The 20,532-nt window shown below is 41.7% G+C and overlaps 1 protein-coding gene across 1 annotated transcript; it reads right to left on the reverse strand.

The window, feature by feature from the left end:
• Window positions 1–19,505: 19,505 nt before the first annotated feature.
• Window positions 19,506–20,000, reverse strand: LOC133822546 (uncharacterized). Its single transcript, XM_062254920.1, has one exon. It carries the CDS (start codon window positions 19,998–20,000, stop codon window positions 19,506–19,508), a length of 495 nt encoding a protein of 164 aa, XP_062110904.1.
• Between the last annotated feature and the right edge of the window lie 532 nt (window positions 20,001–20,532).

The following is a 20,532-nucleotide window of genomic DNA, read 5'->3' on the forward strand; positions in this document are numbered from 1 at the left end:
GGCCTTATCTGCATAACATTATCTATCACCACAAAAAATGGGCTGCTTCAGTGCCTCATGAGATTCACTGCCTGTTTGACCTGAAGACAAACCCTTCTCAGCACATTATATGAGTGAGGGTACCAACACCTTCTTGGAAGAGATCTCTGGAAACAGCAAGGCATTTAGATATGCCGACAACTATTTCTTTACTAAGGACACAGAGGCCAACTACTCCAAGTTTAAGCACGTTAGACCTTTTTATAGACCGCTCCCGACCCAGGCTATGACAGTTAGGGCCAAGGCACTGATTGCCATGACACCCGAGGAGAAGAATGTCAAGACCCTCGTTACTCCAGAGAACCTTAGGAAAGGTGGGGCTGTTTCCTGCTACTATAGTCGATGTTCCGGATGACGATGGTCTCGGGCCCGGGCCCGTGCCCGCCATGGACTCCCTGAGACCCACTCATATCGAGGAGGTACCCTCTTCACCGGTGTTGGGCGGACATGAGGGTGATGAGGTGGGTGCATATGTTGCGTGCTTATCGCTTGCTTTGGATGACTTTGATGAGACTACATTCGAACTCGAATCTCATTCAGAAGGTTCGACACTTTATCACCTTTCTTTTATGATTCATATGTGCTTAATATCCTTCTAACATTTGATCTTCTTTTGCAGGCTCAGACATGTTTGGTTTTTTTCATACCCAACAGAGGTCGACTCCCGCCTAGGCCAGTCCTTCTATTCGAGTGGCAAAAAGGGCCAGGGTTGAGGCTGAGTCAGTCATGGAGGTTCCTCCTAAGGTGTCTCCTCTGACTCCTTTGGCGTCTAGCCCAATTCTTTTGGCGTCTAGTTCTGTCACAGAGGTAGAGCCATCTTTGTCTACACCAGTTCCTCCCATTTTCACTGATGCGGGTGCTTCCTGTTCTGTGCTTGCTCCCTTATCTGAGTCACATCAATCTGTTATACAAAACCTAGGTGCCCTCATGGACCGAGCATCTCATATGGAGCAAACGACAACAAATTTTAATGGGATTAAGAATGAGGACTTGAACACCACTCTAACGAAGTCACTCCTAGACATTCAGAGTGTGAATCCTTTATAGTTCTCTTCTTACCTTGTTAGATTGTGCTCTGACGTTTATCTAACACTTGTATGTTTTTTTTTGCAGGCACTGATGCTAGTCTCTCATGTTCGTGATAGGTTTATGGAGTATACCTCTATGCTCTCCAACCTTCATTCTGAGCTTGAAGCTGGCCGCCAAGAGGTGCTGGACCTTAGGTGCGTTCTTGGCTCTGGGGATGCTAACATTACTTCAAAGGATGAAGAGATCAACACCTCTGTAGTACCGTGGAGCTCAAATAGCTATCTTTTGATCGAGTTGACTCTCAGGATAACCCAGATGGAGGGGAAACTTGCCGATTAGCTCCAACACTCTGAAGATGAGAAAGAGAAGCTGATTGCTGACATGGACCAATTGTGGAAGGATTCTCTTGTCGAGAAGGAGCAAGAGGTCAAAGCTGCCTAGGACAAGGCTCGAGATGAGTATTCAGAGACAGATTTCTCTTGCTTCTACTTGATATGGAATTCAAACAAAAATTTGAACTTGGATTTCCTTCCCGAGAAGATGCGAACGAAGGAGCTTAAGAAATGTCTGGCTCGTGAGGCTGCCGAGGCTCAGGGTGGTCTTTCAGATGGTACTCCTCGCCTAGTTAGTCTTATTTTGGTCTTTTACTTTGTCTTTCCTTCCATGCCATTGGTGGGGCACCTTGTACTTGACAATTTTTTATATGACATTTTATGCCTTTATGATTTTTTGTTATGAATACTCAGTGTATTGATTGAAAATTTTAATTTCCAATGCTTACTAAGTATATCAACTCACAACCCTCATTGGTTCAGGTATCAGTATACTATAAACACATGTATTTTGCGTGCCATACTAACCTTACTCTTTTATGTTTTTCATGCTAACAACCATGGTAATGTGACTAGTACGATACTTTGCCAAGTACCATGAAAAAAATGGCCAGGTCGACCACCCCATAAGGGACATGGCTAGGAATCTCCCTTTCCATGCCTTTTTTGTTTTTGTTTTTTTTTTCACTTTTAGAACATACGTTGAACAAATGTCCTAGAAAAACTTGAGCTTGCTTAGTACTTAAGGTCACGCCCTCATTGCTCGTGTATACCCTGATCGGTATGTACTATATGCCCCCCAAGTGATCATGGGTTTAAAAGCCTTGGTCACTTGCTACTTGACCATGCCTTGCTTCGAGCATTTAGACATATAGTACTATCCTTTTCACCCAATGATGCAAGCAGCAAATGCTTGTCCCTCATTGGTAGTCGGGTGATGGTTTCATACTCAGTAGTAATGATACCTATACACGGATGCATATTGTGTAGCAAGTGTCGATCACGATCCATGTAATCTCTCGTGTACTTGTTATAATGATTGTAGACAGAAGTGTCTAAGTTGGACCAACAAGGTCTAGATGGGCTAATCGAGCATGTAACGAGTCTTAGATCAAATTATCGATCAATCCCTTAAGGACCAGATTCGATTATGATCCGATGATGGCGACTGGTCCTTGGACCAGTCTCTTTTGTTGATCATATGGGTCGATAGGTTCCTTAAGAACCAGGATCGAATGTGATCAATAATTTTAGCAACAAGGTCCTCAGACCAGTCCCTCATTTGGATCTTATGGGTCGATAGGTTCCTGAAGAACCAAGATCGAGCATGATCCATTCATTTGGCGACAAGGTCCCAGGACTTGTCTCTCTTGTTGATCGTGTGGGTCGATAGGTTCCTCAAGAACCAGGATCAAACATGATCAAATAGTTTGGTGACAAGGTCCTCGGACCAGTCTCTCATTTGGATCTTATGGGTCAATAGGATCCTTAAGAACCAAGATTGAACATGATCCATTAATTTGGCGACAAGGTCCTAGGATTTTTCTCTCTTGTTGATCATGTGGGTCGATAGGTTCCTCAAGAACCAGGATCGAACATGATCAAATAGTTTGGCGACAAGGTCCTCAGACCAGTCTCTCATTTGGATCTTATGGGTCGATAAGCTCCTCAAGAACCAAGATCGAACATGATCCATTAATTTGGTGATAAGGTCTAAGGACCTGCCTCTCTTGTTGATCGTGTGGGTCGATAGGTTCCTCAAGAACCAGGATCGAACATGATCAAATAGTTTGGCAACAAGGTCCTCGGACCAGTCTCTCATTTGGATCTTATGTGTCGATAGGCTCCTCAAGAACCAAGATCGAACATGATCCATTAATTTGGCGACAAGGTCCTAGGACCTGTCTCTTGTTTGGATCTTATGGGTCGATAGGCCCCTCAAGGACCGAAATCGAACATGATCTGATGGGGCTGACAGGTCTAAAGGACAAGCCCTTCATTGAAATAAATTTAAAGAACTAAGAGAAACTTAGGAAATTAAAGCATTCATTGAAGCACAATGGCTATTACATAGATAATTTGAAAAATACTACATTTGCAAATTAAAACTTGTGTCGCTACTGAAAAGCTTCACTGATAGTATCGGCGGAGGTGTTCTCCATTCCAGTAGTTTTTTATTAGTTCTCCATTTAGTCAAGCTATCTTGTACGTCTCTGGTGGGATCACCTCCTCCACAAGGTATGGCCCTTCCCAGTTAGGTCCTGGTACCCATACTGTAGTGTCCTTAGTGTTTAGGAACACCCTCCTGAGTACTAAGTCCCCAACTTGAAATTTTTTATCTTTCACTCTGGAGTTGAAGTATCTGGCCACTTTTTGTTGATGTGCTGCTACTCTAAGACTTGCCTTTTCTCGTCTTTCTTCGATCAGATCGAGCAACTCTTCTACTAGTCGATGGTTCCTCCCCTAATCGTATGTCTCCCGTCTATGCGATGTGGGAGTGAGTTCAACTGGCAACATGGCTTCATATCCAAACGCCAAAGAGAAAGGCATATGCCCTGTCGCCGTTCGTGTCATCGTTCGATGTGACCATAGGACCTCCGGAAGTAATTCTGGCTAGGCTCCTTTGGCTTGTTCAAGGCATTTCTTCAGAGTGTCTTTGATAGTCTTGTTCACTGCTTCTACTTGGCCATTAGCTTGGGGGTGTGCTACTGAGGAAAAGCTCTTTGTGATTCCATGCCTCGTACAAAAGTCGGTGAACATATCACTGTCGAGTTGAGCCCCATTGTCCAAGACTATCTTCCTTCGTAGGCCAAATTGACATATGATATTCTTCACCACAAAGTCTAAGACTTTCTTCGAGGTTATGGTGGCAAGCGGTTCTGCCTTAGTCCATTTGGTGAAGTAGTCCACGGCTACAACAACAAATTGGACTCCTCCCCTTCCCATAAGTAGCTTTCCAATTAGGTCGATCCCCCATATATCAAAGGGCAAAGGGCTTTGCATCTATGTCAATTCGTTAGGTGTCGCCCGGGGTATCTTGGAGAACATTTAGCACTTGTGGCATCTTCTGACATACTCCATCGAGTCTTCATTCATCGTCGGCCAGAAGTATCCTTGTCTTAGGATTTTCTTTGATAGGCTCTGCCCCCCAACATGATCTCCACAAAACCCCTCGTGTACCTCGATCATTAATAACTTTGACTGGTTGAGTGTAACGCACCTTAGCAGTGGTAGGGAGTACCCTCGTCGATACAATACCCCTTCGACTATCATATAACGTGCAGCTTGTCTCACCAACCTCCTTGCTTTGTTCCGATTGCTGGGCACTACTCCTTGGTTAAGATAGTTAATAATAGGGGTCATCCATGTATCTCCTAACTCAATAGGTAGTGCCTCATGCTCGGTTGTGCTTCTTTCTACCAAGTATTCGACGAGAATGACATTTAGGGTGTCTGCATCTTTGACACTAGCAAGCTTGGCTAAGGCATCGGCATTGGCATTCTGCTCTCTCAGGACTTGTATAATTGAGTATTTCTTGAACTGTGCCAATAAGTCCTTCACCTTGTTCAAGTACTGAACCATCCTAAGTCCCTTGGCTTGATACTCCCCCAGTACCTGGTACACTACTAGCTGGGAATTGCTGAATATCTCCAGGGACTGTGCAAGTACATCCCGAGACAAGCGTAATCCTGCTAATAATGCCTCGTATTTAGCCTCGTATTTAGCCTCGTTGTTTGAAGCGTTGAATCCAAATTTGAGAGCGCAATGGATTCAATGATTCTCTGGAGTGATCAGTATGATTCCTACGCCTGAGTTATGCTCATTGGATGCTCCATCAACATATAGCTTCCATACAGGAGTATCTCCTTCCTTCTCGGTATCTCCATTCTCCGATTGGTAGGAAGGGTCTTCAAGGTCGGTGCCTTTGACTATGAAATCTGCCAATGCTTGTCCTTTTATAGTCATCCTCGAATGATAAGTGATATCAAACTGTCCTAATTCCACTACCCACTTGAGTAATCATCCCAAGGCCTCTGGTTTTTTGGAGAACCTGTCTCAGCGGTTGATTGGTCAGGACTCGGATCAAATGAGCTTGGAAATATGGATGCAGCTTTCGAGAGGTGATTACTAAACAGTAGGCAAGCTTTTCAAAAGGGGGATACCTAGACTCCACACCTACTAGCCTTTTACTGATATAGTATACAGGGTGTTGTACCCTGTTCTCTTCCTTTACCAAAGCAGCACTGATTGCATGCTCGGTGATTGCCAAATAGATGAATAATACTTCACCATATATTGGCTTCGCTAGGACGGGAGGTTGGGCGAGGTGTTCCTTTAGGGCTTGGAAAGCTTCCTTACATTCCTCAGTCCATTGGATCTTCTTGCTGCCTCCCAGTAAGTTAAAGAAAGGGACACACTTGTTTGTAGACTTTGATATGAACCTACTAAGGGCATCTACTCTCCCAGTTAAGCTTTGCACTTCTTTGATTGTGGTAGGTGACTTCATATCGATCAATGCTTTGATCTTCTCGGGGTTAGCCTCGATTCCACGTGAATTGACTATGTATCTGAGAAACTTACCAGAACCAACTCCAAACGAGCACTTGAAAGGGTTTAACTTCATGCTATACTTTCTAAGTATTGCAAAGCATTCCTCCAAGTCTTGAACACGCCCTCCAGCTTCTTTGGACTTGACCAGCATGCCATCGATGTATACCTCCATATTTTTGCCGATCAAGTCTTGGAACATGCCATTCACTAAATGCTAGTAGGTGGCTCCTGCGTTTTTCAAGCCAAATGGCATCACCTTATAACAGTACAATCCCTTGTCTGTCCGAAATTTGGTATGTTCCTCGTCGGGAGGGTGCATACTTATTTGATTATACCCAGAATATGAATCCATGAATGAGAGTATTTCATGTCCTGCCATTGCATCGACCAATTGGTCTATTCTGGGTAGTGGGAAGCAGTCTTTAGGGCAGGCCTTGTTCAAATCTGTGAAGTCCACGCATGTTCTCCACTTCCCGTTTGGTTTTGGGACCAGCACGGGGTTTGATACCCAATCAGGGTAGTAGGCCTCCCTTATAAAACAGTTTTCCTTGAGTCACTTGACCTCCTCCTTCAGGGCTTGAGATCAGTCTTTGTCAAGCAGTCTCCTTTTTTGTTGCATTGGTGGGTAGTTCTTGTCTATATTGAGGACATGACTTATCACAGATTGAGAAATTCCAACCATATCCTTATGTGACCAGGCAAAGACGTCCTGGTTTTTCTTCAAAAACTCCACCAACTGTGCTTTAATTACCACCTTTAACTCCTTCCCGACTTTGATTACTCTAGTCAGGTCCTCCTCATCTAGTAGGACTTCGTCAAGATCTTCGATTGGTCCCACCCCCATGACGTCATCCCCAAAGCGAGGATCGATGTCGTTTCCCTCGCTTTGGGAAACTTTCTATAACAACAAATCTTCGTTAAAAGGAGCCCCCGACTCCAGTAGAGTGTTTCTTTCAACGTCAACTTCCATGTTGACAACCTCATTGGTTCCTTCATTCTCTTCGCAGCTGGTTACTATCATGTTGTTTATGCATGGTCCTTTCTTTGCCTTGACCACTGACGCATTATAGCATTCTCGTGCCTCCCTTTTGTTACCCTGTACGCATCCTTGCCCTGCGTTGGTGGGGAACTTCAAAGATAGATGCCAGATAGATATTGCTGCGTGTAAGGCCATCAGGAGGGGTCTCTTGAGCACTACATTATAAGCCAATGAGCAATCTACCACCAGGAACTCAGTCATCACAGTCTCGTGCCTGGGGGCATCCTCCACCGTGACCGGTAGTCTGATAGTTCCTGCTGGTGCTAGGCATTCTCCTGTGAACCCATATATCACTTGGGAACACGGTGTCAGGTCCTTGACCGTGAGTTTCATCTTCTCGAGGGATGATTTGTAGATGATATCTACTGAGCTTCCCGTATCCACCAAGCATCTCTTCACCTGGGCATTGGCAATTTGAATGGTAAAGACTAGAGGGTCATTGTGGGGGTACCTCACGTGCCTAGCGTCATCCTCTGTAAAAGTGAGAGTTTCACTTTCATACATTAGATTTTTTGGAGACTGCTCCTCAATTGCCATACACTAGGAAGACTCCCCTACCTTATGTCTGAGGGTCCTTGCATTTCGCTCATGTGCATTGTTACGGTTGCCTGCTATGTGGGGCCCTCCACATATGGTATCCAGTGTGAAGTCTACAGCTACGGGTTCAGTGGTGGACTCCTCTACCTTCGAAACTCTGGATTCCTGCTCGGGGTTTCGGTCTTGACTCAGTACCTCGAGAGTTTTCCTGATCAGAGAAGAAACTTTATCTCATCCTTCAATTGTTTATACTCGTTTGTGTCGTGCCCATAATCATTATGGAAATGACAAAACTTATTCTTGTCCTTCTTTCCTTCTAAACGCAAGGGTGGTGGCTTTCGGTATGGTACCTCCTGGTATGTTGCCAAGTGAATCTCAGCCCTTGAAGTGGTCAGGATGGTATAATTGGTGAACCTGGGCTGGTAGGGTTGATGCTTAGCTTATTTGTCAGCGGGTGTTGACTTAGCTTTCTTTTCCCCACCCTACTCGGCCCCTAAGGTATTCCTCTTCTTATCATTGCCCCCACTGCCACCCTGAGGGTTTGTTCCATTTTTATCCACCTTGATAGTGGTCGAATGTTTTATGACTTTTTCTTCCTTCATGATAGCATCATCTAGCTTCATGTATTTGTCGGCTCGGTCCAGGAACTCTTGCAAGTTGTTGATAGGGTTCCTGTGTATACTAACCCACAAGGGACTTCCCTTCATCTCCTACCGTGGATACTCAGTTTGCCTCTCTCATGTATCTTTGAATGTAGTCTTTTAGGGATTCATCTTTCCCTTGCTTGATGTCAGCTAACTGATTGGCATAAACTGTTTGAATCTACCCGGCACTAAAGACCTTGCAGAATTCCTTCCTGAACTGCTCCCAGGAAGTGATGTATCCAGGTTTGAATTTCCAATACCATTCTTGAACCAAGTCAGAGAGAGTGGTAGGGAATACTCTGCACCTATAATCATGCTCCACACCGAGTAACTCCATCTGATCCCCGAACATCCCAATGTGTCGTACTGGGTCCTCCTTCCCAGTGTATGTAGGAAGTTTCGAGGTCTTATATTTCGGTGGTGGTTGAGAAACTTGGATCTTGGCACTGAAAGGACTCCCACTTCTATGAGCCAGCCCAATGTTTGAAGGTTTCTTTGTTAGAACCTGAACAGCCATAACGAGTGCATCTATTTGAGCCTACACTGCTGGTGGGATCGCTGCTCCAGGTGGGGTAGATGTCCCTAGTATCCCCTCCTGAGCGCTGGTCCTCCTGTTAGGTAAAATAGATACTAAGTGTAAGTGTACACTGTCAACAAGTAATAAGGTGATAAGAACCCAATATCATATCCACAAGGATTGTTTTTAAGCTTAAAATTGTGAAATTAAAATCTAGCAAAATGATTAAAAATAAAAGAACCAAACTCAAATTAAATTGGAAGTTGTTATTTTATGCAATTAAAAATAACTAACAACTGAATTTAAAATCTAAATTAATGGAATGTAATATGAAAATTAGTTGATAATGAAATGGTAAGCTAGGATAATTAATTCTCCCTATTATGCAATTACTGGAAACAATGCTATGAAAATGTTGTGGCACACTGACAATTTACTAATTAAGAATTTTAATCAAGCCATAAGTTTCTGTCGAAATCAAATGGGTTTAACTCTCTAATTAAATTACTTATGTCTAAGCCAATTTAATTTCAAGAATTTCATATCAAGCATCAATTCTATTAGATTATGTAAGGCAAAGATATACATCTATGCCCTTACAAAATTAAAATCAAAGAAATTAATCTTGCACCATTCAAGTCTTTTGTCCAATAATTATAATCATTTTCAACAATCTAAACTATTTCAATCATTTACTAAGGGTGACCAAGTAATAGTAAATATTAAGCATGAAAATTACTTGAATGAATAAACCTCAATTAGCATTAAGCATCAATAGCAAAGTTCCACAATTGCATAATAAAGTTTCTTAATTATCCTAACTTTAAGATAATTAGTTCATAGCTTCAAACACAAAATAACCCAACTTATAATCATCCATAACTCAAAATAAAACGCAAGAGAGAATTAAGATCTAAGAGAAGGGGGAGAAAGCAAGCCAAGAATATTGTGGAGTGTCCCCCAAATAGCCCTTCTCTTTTCGTCTTCCTCCTTAGAATCCTCTCTCCTTCTTTTTTCTTCTTTTTCGCTTCTAAATTGGGTTCTTTTCTTTGTACCAGTCGGCTGCTCTATTTTTTTCTGTCCCTTCACTCCTCCCAAAAAGGAAGATGATGATAATCTTGAGTCACATGAGCTAGGGCTCCTCCCTCACGTGCAAGCCCTCCTTTTTCTCTTTCTCCAGCTTTTTGGACCACCAATTAATAAAAGCCCAACCTTCAACCCAAAATATATATTAATGAAATACAAAGGCATCAATAATTTATGAAGTGGCAGACCAATACATGTGAAAAATACTTAATGTTGCCTAATCGAAATTCTGTGAAAATACTGCAAAAATCTGATCATTTACTTCTCCATTCAAACTCCAAATCTTCTCTACAGTTTCCACTAGATCTCTTGCCCAACTTCAAAAACAAACATAACATTTATGAGCCTCTTTTCATCAATTTACAAGCATTAACAATTAATAGCTCTAATTAGCAAATTAACAAAAACTATATTTAAAATAATTGTAAATCACTTGAGAAACACAATTTTGCTCAAAATATTAGTTTAATAATGGTAAAATAACTCTATATCCTAGAGTTATCACACCCCCAAACTTAATTCATTGCTCGTCTCGAGTGATGACGCTAATGAACCTAAGAACACAACCCAAACAACACAACAAATAAACAAAATTCAAACGGACGCAAACACAACAATAGAACAAGACACAACAAACAAATGGAACCAATTCTTTCAAAGATCATGCCAAAGTAGGGAAACAAAGCTCTCAAATTTATTATGCAAATGATAACTCCAATGTGCTCACAAGCCAAATTCCACAAGTATTAAGATGCTAACAAAACCAAGAATTGAATGCTATTCCTGTGAGTGTGCGAATGATTCTTTCCAATCAACTCATATTCCCTAGATCAAGGTAAACAACAATCCTAAGGTTCACTTCATGCTCTCATATGTTGGACTTAATAACCCCTCTCCACTAATGTAGTTGGCTAAGAAATTTAGATCAATAGGTATTTCTTAGGTTGTAATGTTGGCTAGGCTAAAAGTATGGATGGAGGTAAATATTTTTAAGCTAAAACCTTCAACCTAGCTTGCCTTGGACCTCATAAAACACATCACTTTTTTTTTTACCCCTATATACAATTAGAATGAGCCCTTAAAATCACCCAACAAGTCCCACTATCTTTGCTTTGAATATAAAGTATATGCTCAACTGATACAATTACAAATGCAACTTTCAAAACTTTTATTTATTTACAACTTTTTTTTTACTAAATACATACGAATATATATTTTGTTTTTTTTTTCTGATATATAAATATTTTTTTTCTTTTTTTCGATGAATAAAACAACAAATAACACTAAAATCAAAAGAACAAAATCATAACTACAAGAACTTGAGCATATAAATGTGTATGAATATTGATTGTGAACACCCCAAGAGAGAAATAAACTCCTTCTTTACTCCCCCAAACTTAATCAAGATTATATCCAAGACAAGCTAAGCTTACAGTTTGGAAGAGAAGAAAAACAAAGGATATTCACAAAGGGATGAGCTATTCAATTTCATGGTTCATCAACAAAATGTTTAGGCCATTAAGCTCAAAGTGGTTCAACTAGGGATAATTTTCAACAGGGTAGGCTTGAAAAGCTCAAACGGTCCAAGAAAATGCCTAAATCCTATCTAACTTGCTAAGCCTCCTAGGATTTCGCCTCAAGAGAATTACTAAGCCAATTCTAAAAGCTTGAACCTTCATGCATGCTTAGTTCCTTTCTATGGAATTTGGAGTTTTCATGGTTGAATATGTGCATTAAATGGAATTCACACTCTCTCTAAAATTCAGTTAGCATTAAAAGCTTTAAGACTAATAGCTCATTTACACATAAAAATTACCACATTACATCATTTTTAAAATTTTTGAATTTTTATCATCGAGCAACCCCCAAACTTAGGCACAACACTACATTCACTAATTCCATTCAACCCTAAACTCTAGACAAACTACACTTAAACCACACATAGAGATTAAGAAAATAACAGAAAGTAAAACACATAACGGCAAATCAAACACACTCCCCCCAAACTTAGAGGAAAGCAATGTCATCATTACTGCCAAACACTAACAACAAAAATAACAATAAACAAGACAGAAACTGAAAACAAATATCAAAATAAACAAAGCAAAATAACATAAAGAGCATAAACAAAAAGGGTAAAGAGAAACTCCCTCTCACACTAGTCGCTGCCCGCAGCAGCTTCCGCATCAGAATCATCATGTTCCTGACTGCCAACCTCTTCATGAGGGTCTAGAATATACTCTGGGAACGGAAACCAAGTGTGCAAGGCGTCAGGAAATTGTCTCTCTAGCGCACCCCGAAATGATTCATCTCGCACCTTAGCATACATCCAATAGGCCTGCTGATTGGCATAGATTGTATACAGCAGGTCCATCACTTGAGTGTTCGATGGACTAACACTAGGGGCCGAACTAGAGGAGGCTGGTGCTGAAGTAGAGTGACTACTCAGATGAAGGATTTTCTGAATGCAAGCAGGACTAATGTCTTTACGGTGGCTGGGACCAATAGAAGTAGACAAGGGCACCTCTGCTGCCAAACATAAGTTAGAGATCAAGCATGGCAAGTATAATTCTCCAGCACGCTTCTGAGAGTGCTCCCTGATTTGTTGCTCAAGTATGCGCCCCACATTGATTGTTTTTCTAGCTAGCAAACAATAAAGGAGCAGAGAGCGCGAGAACGACAAATGGGAGGTATGGGTTGTAGGCATGAAGTTGTACCGAATAAAATAGAACCATACCGCAGCAGCAGGGATTAAATCGCCATGCTTACACTTATGAGCTCCTTCTTTAAGAATTTTCCATTTGCTATCAAGAGCAGCGATGACTTTTAGCACTTGGGATCTCAATCCATGGTCCTCGTTATCTAAGAATGTTGAATATTCATCTTCCATATCTTCTAATCTGAATAATTGGTTAATGGTGGCAGTAGAGAATGGGACAAGCTTTTTGCACACCATAACAGTCACTTGATCTGATGAAATAAGATTAGCATAAAACTTGCGAACCACTTCTTCATCGGGATTAGATTGTTGTTGACAAAAAGCTGCCCAATTTGTCTGAGCTATCACATTGGCTACATAATCTGGCAAGGCGTCTGAATTAGAGCTAGAAACCCGAAAACCTCTTTCACACATCAACTGCTTAGTGGCATAGAAATCATGGAAGCGTTGCTCAGCTTCATCAGAGTGGAATTTCTTGGGCGGCCAAGCCTTGGCAGCCTTGGAACCTTTAGTTTTCGGCATGATAACGACAATGAAACACAACAAAAACCCAAGAAATTATCACCACAGCTCTGGAATTTTACCAATAATGCCACAAAATTTCAACCCCACGTTCCAACAATAACAAACCAGGCTATAATCTTAAGTAACACTAAACCCAAAGAATCTACTCCCCACAAAGATAACTCTCACGGCAGATTACAATCCATTTCCTTTTCTACTTCTTCAATCACTTTTTTTTTCTCTTTTTTTTTTATAGTATAATAGGAAATCAGCAGCTCAAACTACCAAAATCCATGAAAGTACACAATAATTTCAGCCAAGAAAGCTATTGTGAGCCAAAATAGAAGGGAGGACACCTGAAATATATATGGTTGAGCTGTAGGTCGTGAGTCTCTCGAGGTGGACAGACTTGAACAAGGTGAGGCATGGATGCTCGAGTGGGGCTTCGCTGGTCGTCAGGGCTAGGTGGGTGCGAGATGGAGCTGGGTTGGTGATGAAATGGGTCACGGTTCAACAAATCGGGATCAATGTTGGTTGTTTGGGTTCGTGGATTAGAGCTAGGTGGGGTTGTGGGCTTGGGAGGCAAAGATGTGGCTGGGAGGTGCGGAGTTCAGGTGGGTGAATGGTGGAGCTAATTCTTCGGGTCGTGGGACATGCGAGATGGGGGAGAGGAAGCTGGGGGTTGTGGGTTATGGGTTATGGTGGCTGGGGGGTCTCTGGTTTGGCTATTTGGGTTCGTGTGAGGCGGACGCAGGAGATGGGTTTCGGTTGGGGCTGAAAGTGATAATGAAATTAGGGATAGGTAAAAAAAAAATTATTAGGGGGGTAATTTCTAAAATTTTCCCAGATTTTCTTAAAAGGTCTCAGAGCTTCGCCTATCTCCAATGCTGCAACATTACTTCCAGACTTTCCATAATTCAAATGATTCGCAATCCAGCCATAAATATCACTAAGTCCCGACCTGAAACATGTCCAAATACACTGCAATTGGCCCATTGAACGACCTGAATCCTCATAGCCACCCCATACTTGAATTTATTCAAATCCACAACATAGACAATGAAGGCAAGAGGAATGAAAAAACAAGAACAAAAGAAATGAAATACTATGTATTATATATAATTATATGTATAATTTAACTGCTCTCCAAATGTAACTTTAAGCACAACAACTCAAGAACATGATTTCTCAAGGATCAACTAAGATGAGTGAGGTCTTGCTGTGCTCAACCTCACCACCCCAATAGTGTTTCAACCTCTGCCCATTGACTTTGAATTCACCTCCTTCATTTCCTCTCAATTCCATAGCCCCATGAGGATACACCTTGGTAATAGTGAACGACCCATACCACCTAGACTTGAGCTTCCCAGAAAATAACTTGAGTCTAGAATTAAACAATAAAACTTGCTGCCCTTCCTCAAATGAACGGGGTTGGATATGCTTGTCATGCCACCTCTTGGTCTTTTCCTTATAAAGCTTTGCATTCTCATATGAAAACAACCGCATTTCTTCCAACTCATCAAGTTGTAACATTCTTTTCTCCCCCGCAAGTTGCAAGTCTAGATTGAGTTGTTGGAGTGCCCAATAAGCTCTATGTTCAAGTTCTACTGGCAAGTGAAATGCTTTTCCAAACACCAGGTGATAAGGAGACATCCCCAATGGAGTTTTAAATGTCATTCGATAGGCCCATAAAGCATCATCCAACCTCTTAGACCAATCCTTGCGATTCAGATTCACCACCTTTTCAAGCACACCCTTTATTTCTCTATTAGACAATTCCGCTTGGCCATTGGTTTGAGGATGGTATGCCGTAGCCACCTTATGTTTCAAACTATACTTAGCCGACAAACTTGCCAACACTTTGTTCACAAAATGGGTTCCCTAATCACTTATGATAGCCCTTGGAGTGCCAAATCTAATGAAAATATGCTTGTGTAAAAGCCTCATGACCACCATGGAATCATTAGTCAGATAGGCAGCGGCTTCAGCCCACTAAGAGACATAATCAACAACCACCAAGATATACAAGTTTCCATATGAAGGTGGAAAGGGGCCCATGAAATCAATCCCCCAAACATCAAACAATTCAACTTCTAGTATATTGGTTAGGGGCATTTCATGTCTTTTTGAGATACTTCCAACCATTTGGCAACGATCACAGCTAGCGGCATAAGCATGAGCATCCTTAAATAGAGAAGGCCAAAAGAACCCGGATTGTAAAACTTTGGTAGCGGTACGTGCTCCCCCAAAATTACCACCACAAGGCGATGAATGACAATGAAACAGAATACCCTCTACCTCATGTTCAACAATACATCTTCTAATCATTTTATATGCACATTGCTTAAATAGAAAGGGTTCCTCCCAAAAATAAGACTTCACATCATGCAAGAATTTCTTCCTTTGTTGGCTAGTCATCTCTGGTGGCATCAACCCACTAGCCAAATAATGAGCAAAATCAGCAAACCAAGGAAGCTCATGAGAATGGTCGACCCCAAACACTTGTTCATTGGGGAATGTTTCTTTGATGGGGACAAGAGAGTTGGAATCTTCTTCACGCTCCATTCTTGATAAGTGGTCAGCCACTTGATTTTCTACCCCTTTTCTATCTTGAATCTCAACATCAAACTCTTGAAGCAAAAGGACCCACCGAATCAATCTTGGCTTTGCATCCTTCTTGGCAATCAAATACTTTATGGCTGAGTGATCGGTGTAGACAATCACTTTAGTTCCCACAAGATAGGAGCGAAACTTGTCAAAAGCAAAGACAATGGCTAGTAGCTCCTTCTCATTTACAGTTTAATTCAATTGAGCTCCTGTCAAGGTGCGGCTGGCATAATAAATTGAGTGAAACACCTTGTTCCTTCGCTGCCCCATCACAGCCCCAACGACATAATCGCTAGCATCACACATCAATTCAAAGGGCAAACTCTAGTCCGGTGCAACAATGATAGGGGCTGAAATTAATCTCTCTTTCAACTCTTGAAAAGCCTTCAAACATGCTCCATCGAAATGGAAAGGTGTATCTTTCTCTAAAAGATTTCAAAGTGGTTTGGAGATCTTAGAGAAGTCCTTGATGAACCTTCTATAGAAACCGACATGCCCAAGAAAGCTCCTAATGTTCTTCACTGAGTTAGGAGGTGGTAGCTTCTCAATAACTTCAATTTTTGCCTTATCAACTTCAATCCCTTGCTTAGATACCTTATGCCCCAAAACAATACATTCCTTAACCATAAAGTGACATTTTTCCTAGTTAAGGACTAGGTTTGTCTCTTCACATCTCTTCAAAACCTTAGACAAGTTATTCAGACAATCATCATAAGAATCCCCGAAGATTGAAAAATCATCCATGAACACCTCTAGAAACTGCTTAACCATGTCAGTAAAGATAGCCATCATACATCGTTGAAACGTAGCAGGAGCATTGCACAAAATGAAGGGCATTCTTCTAAATGCGAAGGTACCATAGGGGCAAGTGAATGTAGTCTTGTGCTGATCTTCTGGGGCCACTGCTATCTGATTGTAACCAGAGTACTCATCAAGGAAGCAATAGCACTCCCTCCTAGCAAGTCTATCTAGCATCTAATCAATGAAAGGAAGAGGGAAATGATCCTTCCTAGTGGCCTTGTTTAACTTCCTATAGTCCATGCAAATCCTCCATCCAGTCACAGTTCTAGTAGGAATCAACTCATTGTCTTCATTCTTCGCCGCTATGATCCCACCCTTCTTAGGTACACACTGTACAGGACTCACCCATGAACTGTCAGAGATAGGATAAATAATGCCAGCATCCAACAACTTGATGATTTCTTTCTTCACTACTTCCTTCATGATAGGATTTAGTCTTCTTTGCCCCTCAACAGAACATTTTTCACTGTCTTCAAGCAAGATCTTATGCATACACAAAGAAGGACTAATACCTCGAATATCTGCTATAGTTCACCCAATGGCCTTTTTAAACTTTCTCAATACTTCAAGCAACTTTTCTTCTTGATCATGGCTCAACTCCGCTGAAATAATGACAGGTAAAGTGAATGATGGACCCAAGTAGGCATATCGCAAATGTGATGGCAAGACTTTCACCTCCAACTCAGGTGGCTCTTCAATGGATGGTTTAGGAGCTTTGAACTCCCTAGACGACAACTCCAATGAATCAAATCAGTTTCTTGTTCTTAACCCTTGAGAATTAGCCTCCAACCAAGCTAAGTACTCCTCCCCATCTTCCTCATTGTGTGAATCAAACAACAATAACCTCTCTAATGGATCGCCAACATTACTAGTCTCAAATTCCCTTGATGCCAAAGAATCTACCACTGAAACCACTGAGCATTCCTCTACCTCATCGGGAAATCTCATAGCTTTAAAACATTAAAAGTCACCTTTTCATCTTGGACCCTCATAGTTAGTGTAACGCCCCAACTTCAGGGACCGTTACGGTGTGCCTTGTAAACAGTGCTAAACCCGCTAATCGAGTCATTTGGCCAAAAATGTGTAACTAAGCATGATTAGCGGTTTAGGGTTTAAACATTTTGGTTAAGATGTAACGTTTCACTAGAACGTTTAATATATACACTGGGATCCCGAAAATATAGTTTCAGAGTCTATTACAGAGAATATTTACAACAGGCCGTTCTAAGCGGCAAAACAGGGTTCAACCCTAGTTCCACTTTAAACCTCGGTCGTGGAGGACGAGCAGCTGCATATGTACACGTCATCACCTAAGCTCTCCAACTCAAGGATGGCCCAGCTTCCTTTTGCCTTTACCTGCACCACAAAGCACCTGTGAGCCGAAGCCCAGCAAGAAAACTCATATGCTCATGAACAGTCATATCATGGTATCAAATCATATCTGGCATGCCTAGCAACCATAGCTCTATTCAGCATGCAAATAAATTCCAACAAATGCTGAGGTATCCAGGATAAGAAATCCTGGCCTTCTGATTGGAGGACTATCAAGTCAAACCTAATCAGATGAGTGTCGCAGCACTTGAGGTTCTGGTAAACCATACTGAGTGACCGACAAGCGATTCAATAATTCAATTGGAAGGGTGGCTATTGGGTAAGCCTCTAGCCTTCAAGCGCTTATAATATTCATCGACCCTTGAGGTCGGTCTGGCATTAATGCTCTTTGAGTCATTCAATGCTGATAGTCGATTAGATCTAATCTCTGATGGCTTGCGTGATACACGCTAAGGCCGTTCTGACTAGTGAGTCAGCGCAATGTGACCAGTTTCCAGTACCACTGCCGAACTTGACTAGTGAGCCACAGCTTCACAGTTGATACTAACACCTTTGCCAAATCTGACTAGTTAGTCAGTTCCATGCACAGGTAAGCAATGCTATCAATGTGTATCATATGCCAATTATCCAAGAATAGGGCATTCAGCATGCTTACTAAATAGTTCCTAGCATAATTACAATCATGCACAAACACAGAGACTCAAGCTTTGACCAATCTCATATTCATCGTTCATGGCATGCCCTAATCACATGTTTCTCGTGCATCACATGCATCGCACTTAGTTATCCAACATGCCTCAATAATAACCATATGCAAATGGGCAAAATTGCCAAGCATTCATTGTGCTATCAATGTTCACATTCAACATCTAACATGCATCAATCATAGCCATGCACGTCACATATGGGGTGCAGTTTTCTTACCTCAGATTCGAGCTAGAATGATTTAAAGAACGACCCTTGAGAACGATCAACTTTTAGTCCTTTAGCGATCACCTAGTCATAACCAAATATAAGATACCATCAATAAAAATGATCAACATAAGTTCCCAAACCAATATCTAGCCTCTGGGACATCAATCCCCACTTAACTGGGTACTAGGTTCAACCCCGAGGCCTAAGGCTTGAATCCCCAAGCTAAAAACACCATTTTGGTAAAAAAAAAGTCACCAAGGGCCGCGACCTGCCCTAGCTGTGCCGCGGCGCGCCCCTCAAACAGAGACTACCCTCCCTGCTAGACGCCTTGAGCCGCGGCGCACCACAGCCATGCCGCGGCGCAATACCCAGTTTTGCCAAAAACTCAATTCGCACCAGCTCACCTTCCCTGTGTTTTCCCTTGGAACCAAGCCCTTCAAACCTGTCCCAAACCTCAACCTAACACCCAATAAATCATATCCCATTACCCTTTTATTCCCGGTAATGTTCTAGTCATCAAAATGACCCCGAGACTCACCCCGAGCCCCGAGCTTAAACCCGTTAAGACTAGACCGAACACTTACATCTCATGATTGTCTCATGCCGATTAGCTCGAACCAATCCACCTTATAATGTGGCTATATTAATTATTCACAACCATGCACCCAAAATACACAATTACGCCCACAATGGCCAAATTACCAAATTGCCCTCATAATTAACATAGGAACCCATATGCATGCATTCATCATCATATAATAATATAATTTATGTAAACATGCATATAATCATAAAATACTATAATAAATCAATTATGGCCCTCCTGGCCTCCTAATCAAGGTCCTAAACCTTATTAGGAAATTTGAGGCATTACAGTTAGCTCCCACTTTTTCACATCTATTAAATTTCTTCCTGTCACAAGAAATGGCCTCCCCAAGATAATGTGCACCTCTCTATCTGCCTCATAATCTAACGCAATAAAATCAGCAAGGAATATGAATTTGTCTACCCTTACCAATACATCTTCAATCTTCCCATCCGAATGAGCAAGAGATCTATTTGCTAGTTGAAGAGTAACTGTAGTAGGCCTAACTTCTCCAATCCCCAATTGCTTGAAAATAGACATTGGCATCAAGTTAATGCTTGCACCCAAATCGCATAAAGCCATGCCACAATAAGAATTACCAATGGTGCATGGAATGGTGAAACTCCCAGGATCTTTCATCTTCGGTGGCAGCTTGTTTTGCAAGAATGAGCTACACTCCATGGTAAGAGCCACTGTCTCAAATTCCCCCAATCTTCTCTTCTTTGTAAGGATGTCTTTCATGAACTTCACATAGTTAGGCATTTGCTCTAGGGCTTCAACAAAGGGAATGTTAATATGTAGCTGGCTCAAAATGTTTAGGAACTTTGTAAATTGAGAGTCCAACTTTTGCTTCTGAAAATGTTGGGGAAATGGAGGTGGCTGCCTTGTACTTGAGCTGTCTGGGAGCTGATGCTATGACATTCCTGCAACATTCTGGGCAGAGGTAGATTTTTCTACACTAGGAATTTCAGCATCTTTTTGAATTTCCTCATTTATTTGGATTGAAGAGGGCTCACCCTCATGCCCATAATTTGTCTTGGAATTCTCCAACTCCTTCCCACTTCTCAAAGTGACGGCTTTACAATGTTCTTTGCTCCCATTTCTTGGATTCTTAGTGTCACTTGGTAATGTACCATGTGGTCTATTTCTAAGCTCATTAGCTAGCTGCCCAACTTGGTTTTCTAAGTTTCTCAATGATGCAGCTTGGCTTTGGATCATGGCTTCATTCTTTACTATATATTCCTTCAACATGGTCTCAAGAGAGCTAGATTGCATTGCTTTTTTTGTGGTCTTT

This window comes from Humulus lupulus, chromosome 1, assembly GCF_963169125.1.
Source record: "Humulus lupulus chromosome 1, drHumLupu1.1, whole genome shotgun sequence".
Taxonomy (NCBI): Eukaryota; Viridiplantae; Streptophyta; class Magnoliopsida; order Rosales; family Cannabaceae; genus Humulus; species Humulus lupulus.

What these genes read in the sequence shown, in the direction of transcription:
- LOC133822546 (XM_062254920.1), bottom strand. Translation starts at nt 20,000, where the DNA reads ATGCCTAACTATGTGAAGTTCATGAAAGACATCCTTACAAAGAAGAGA.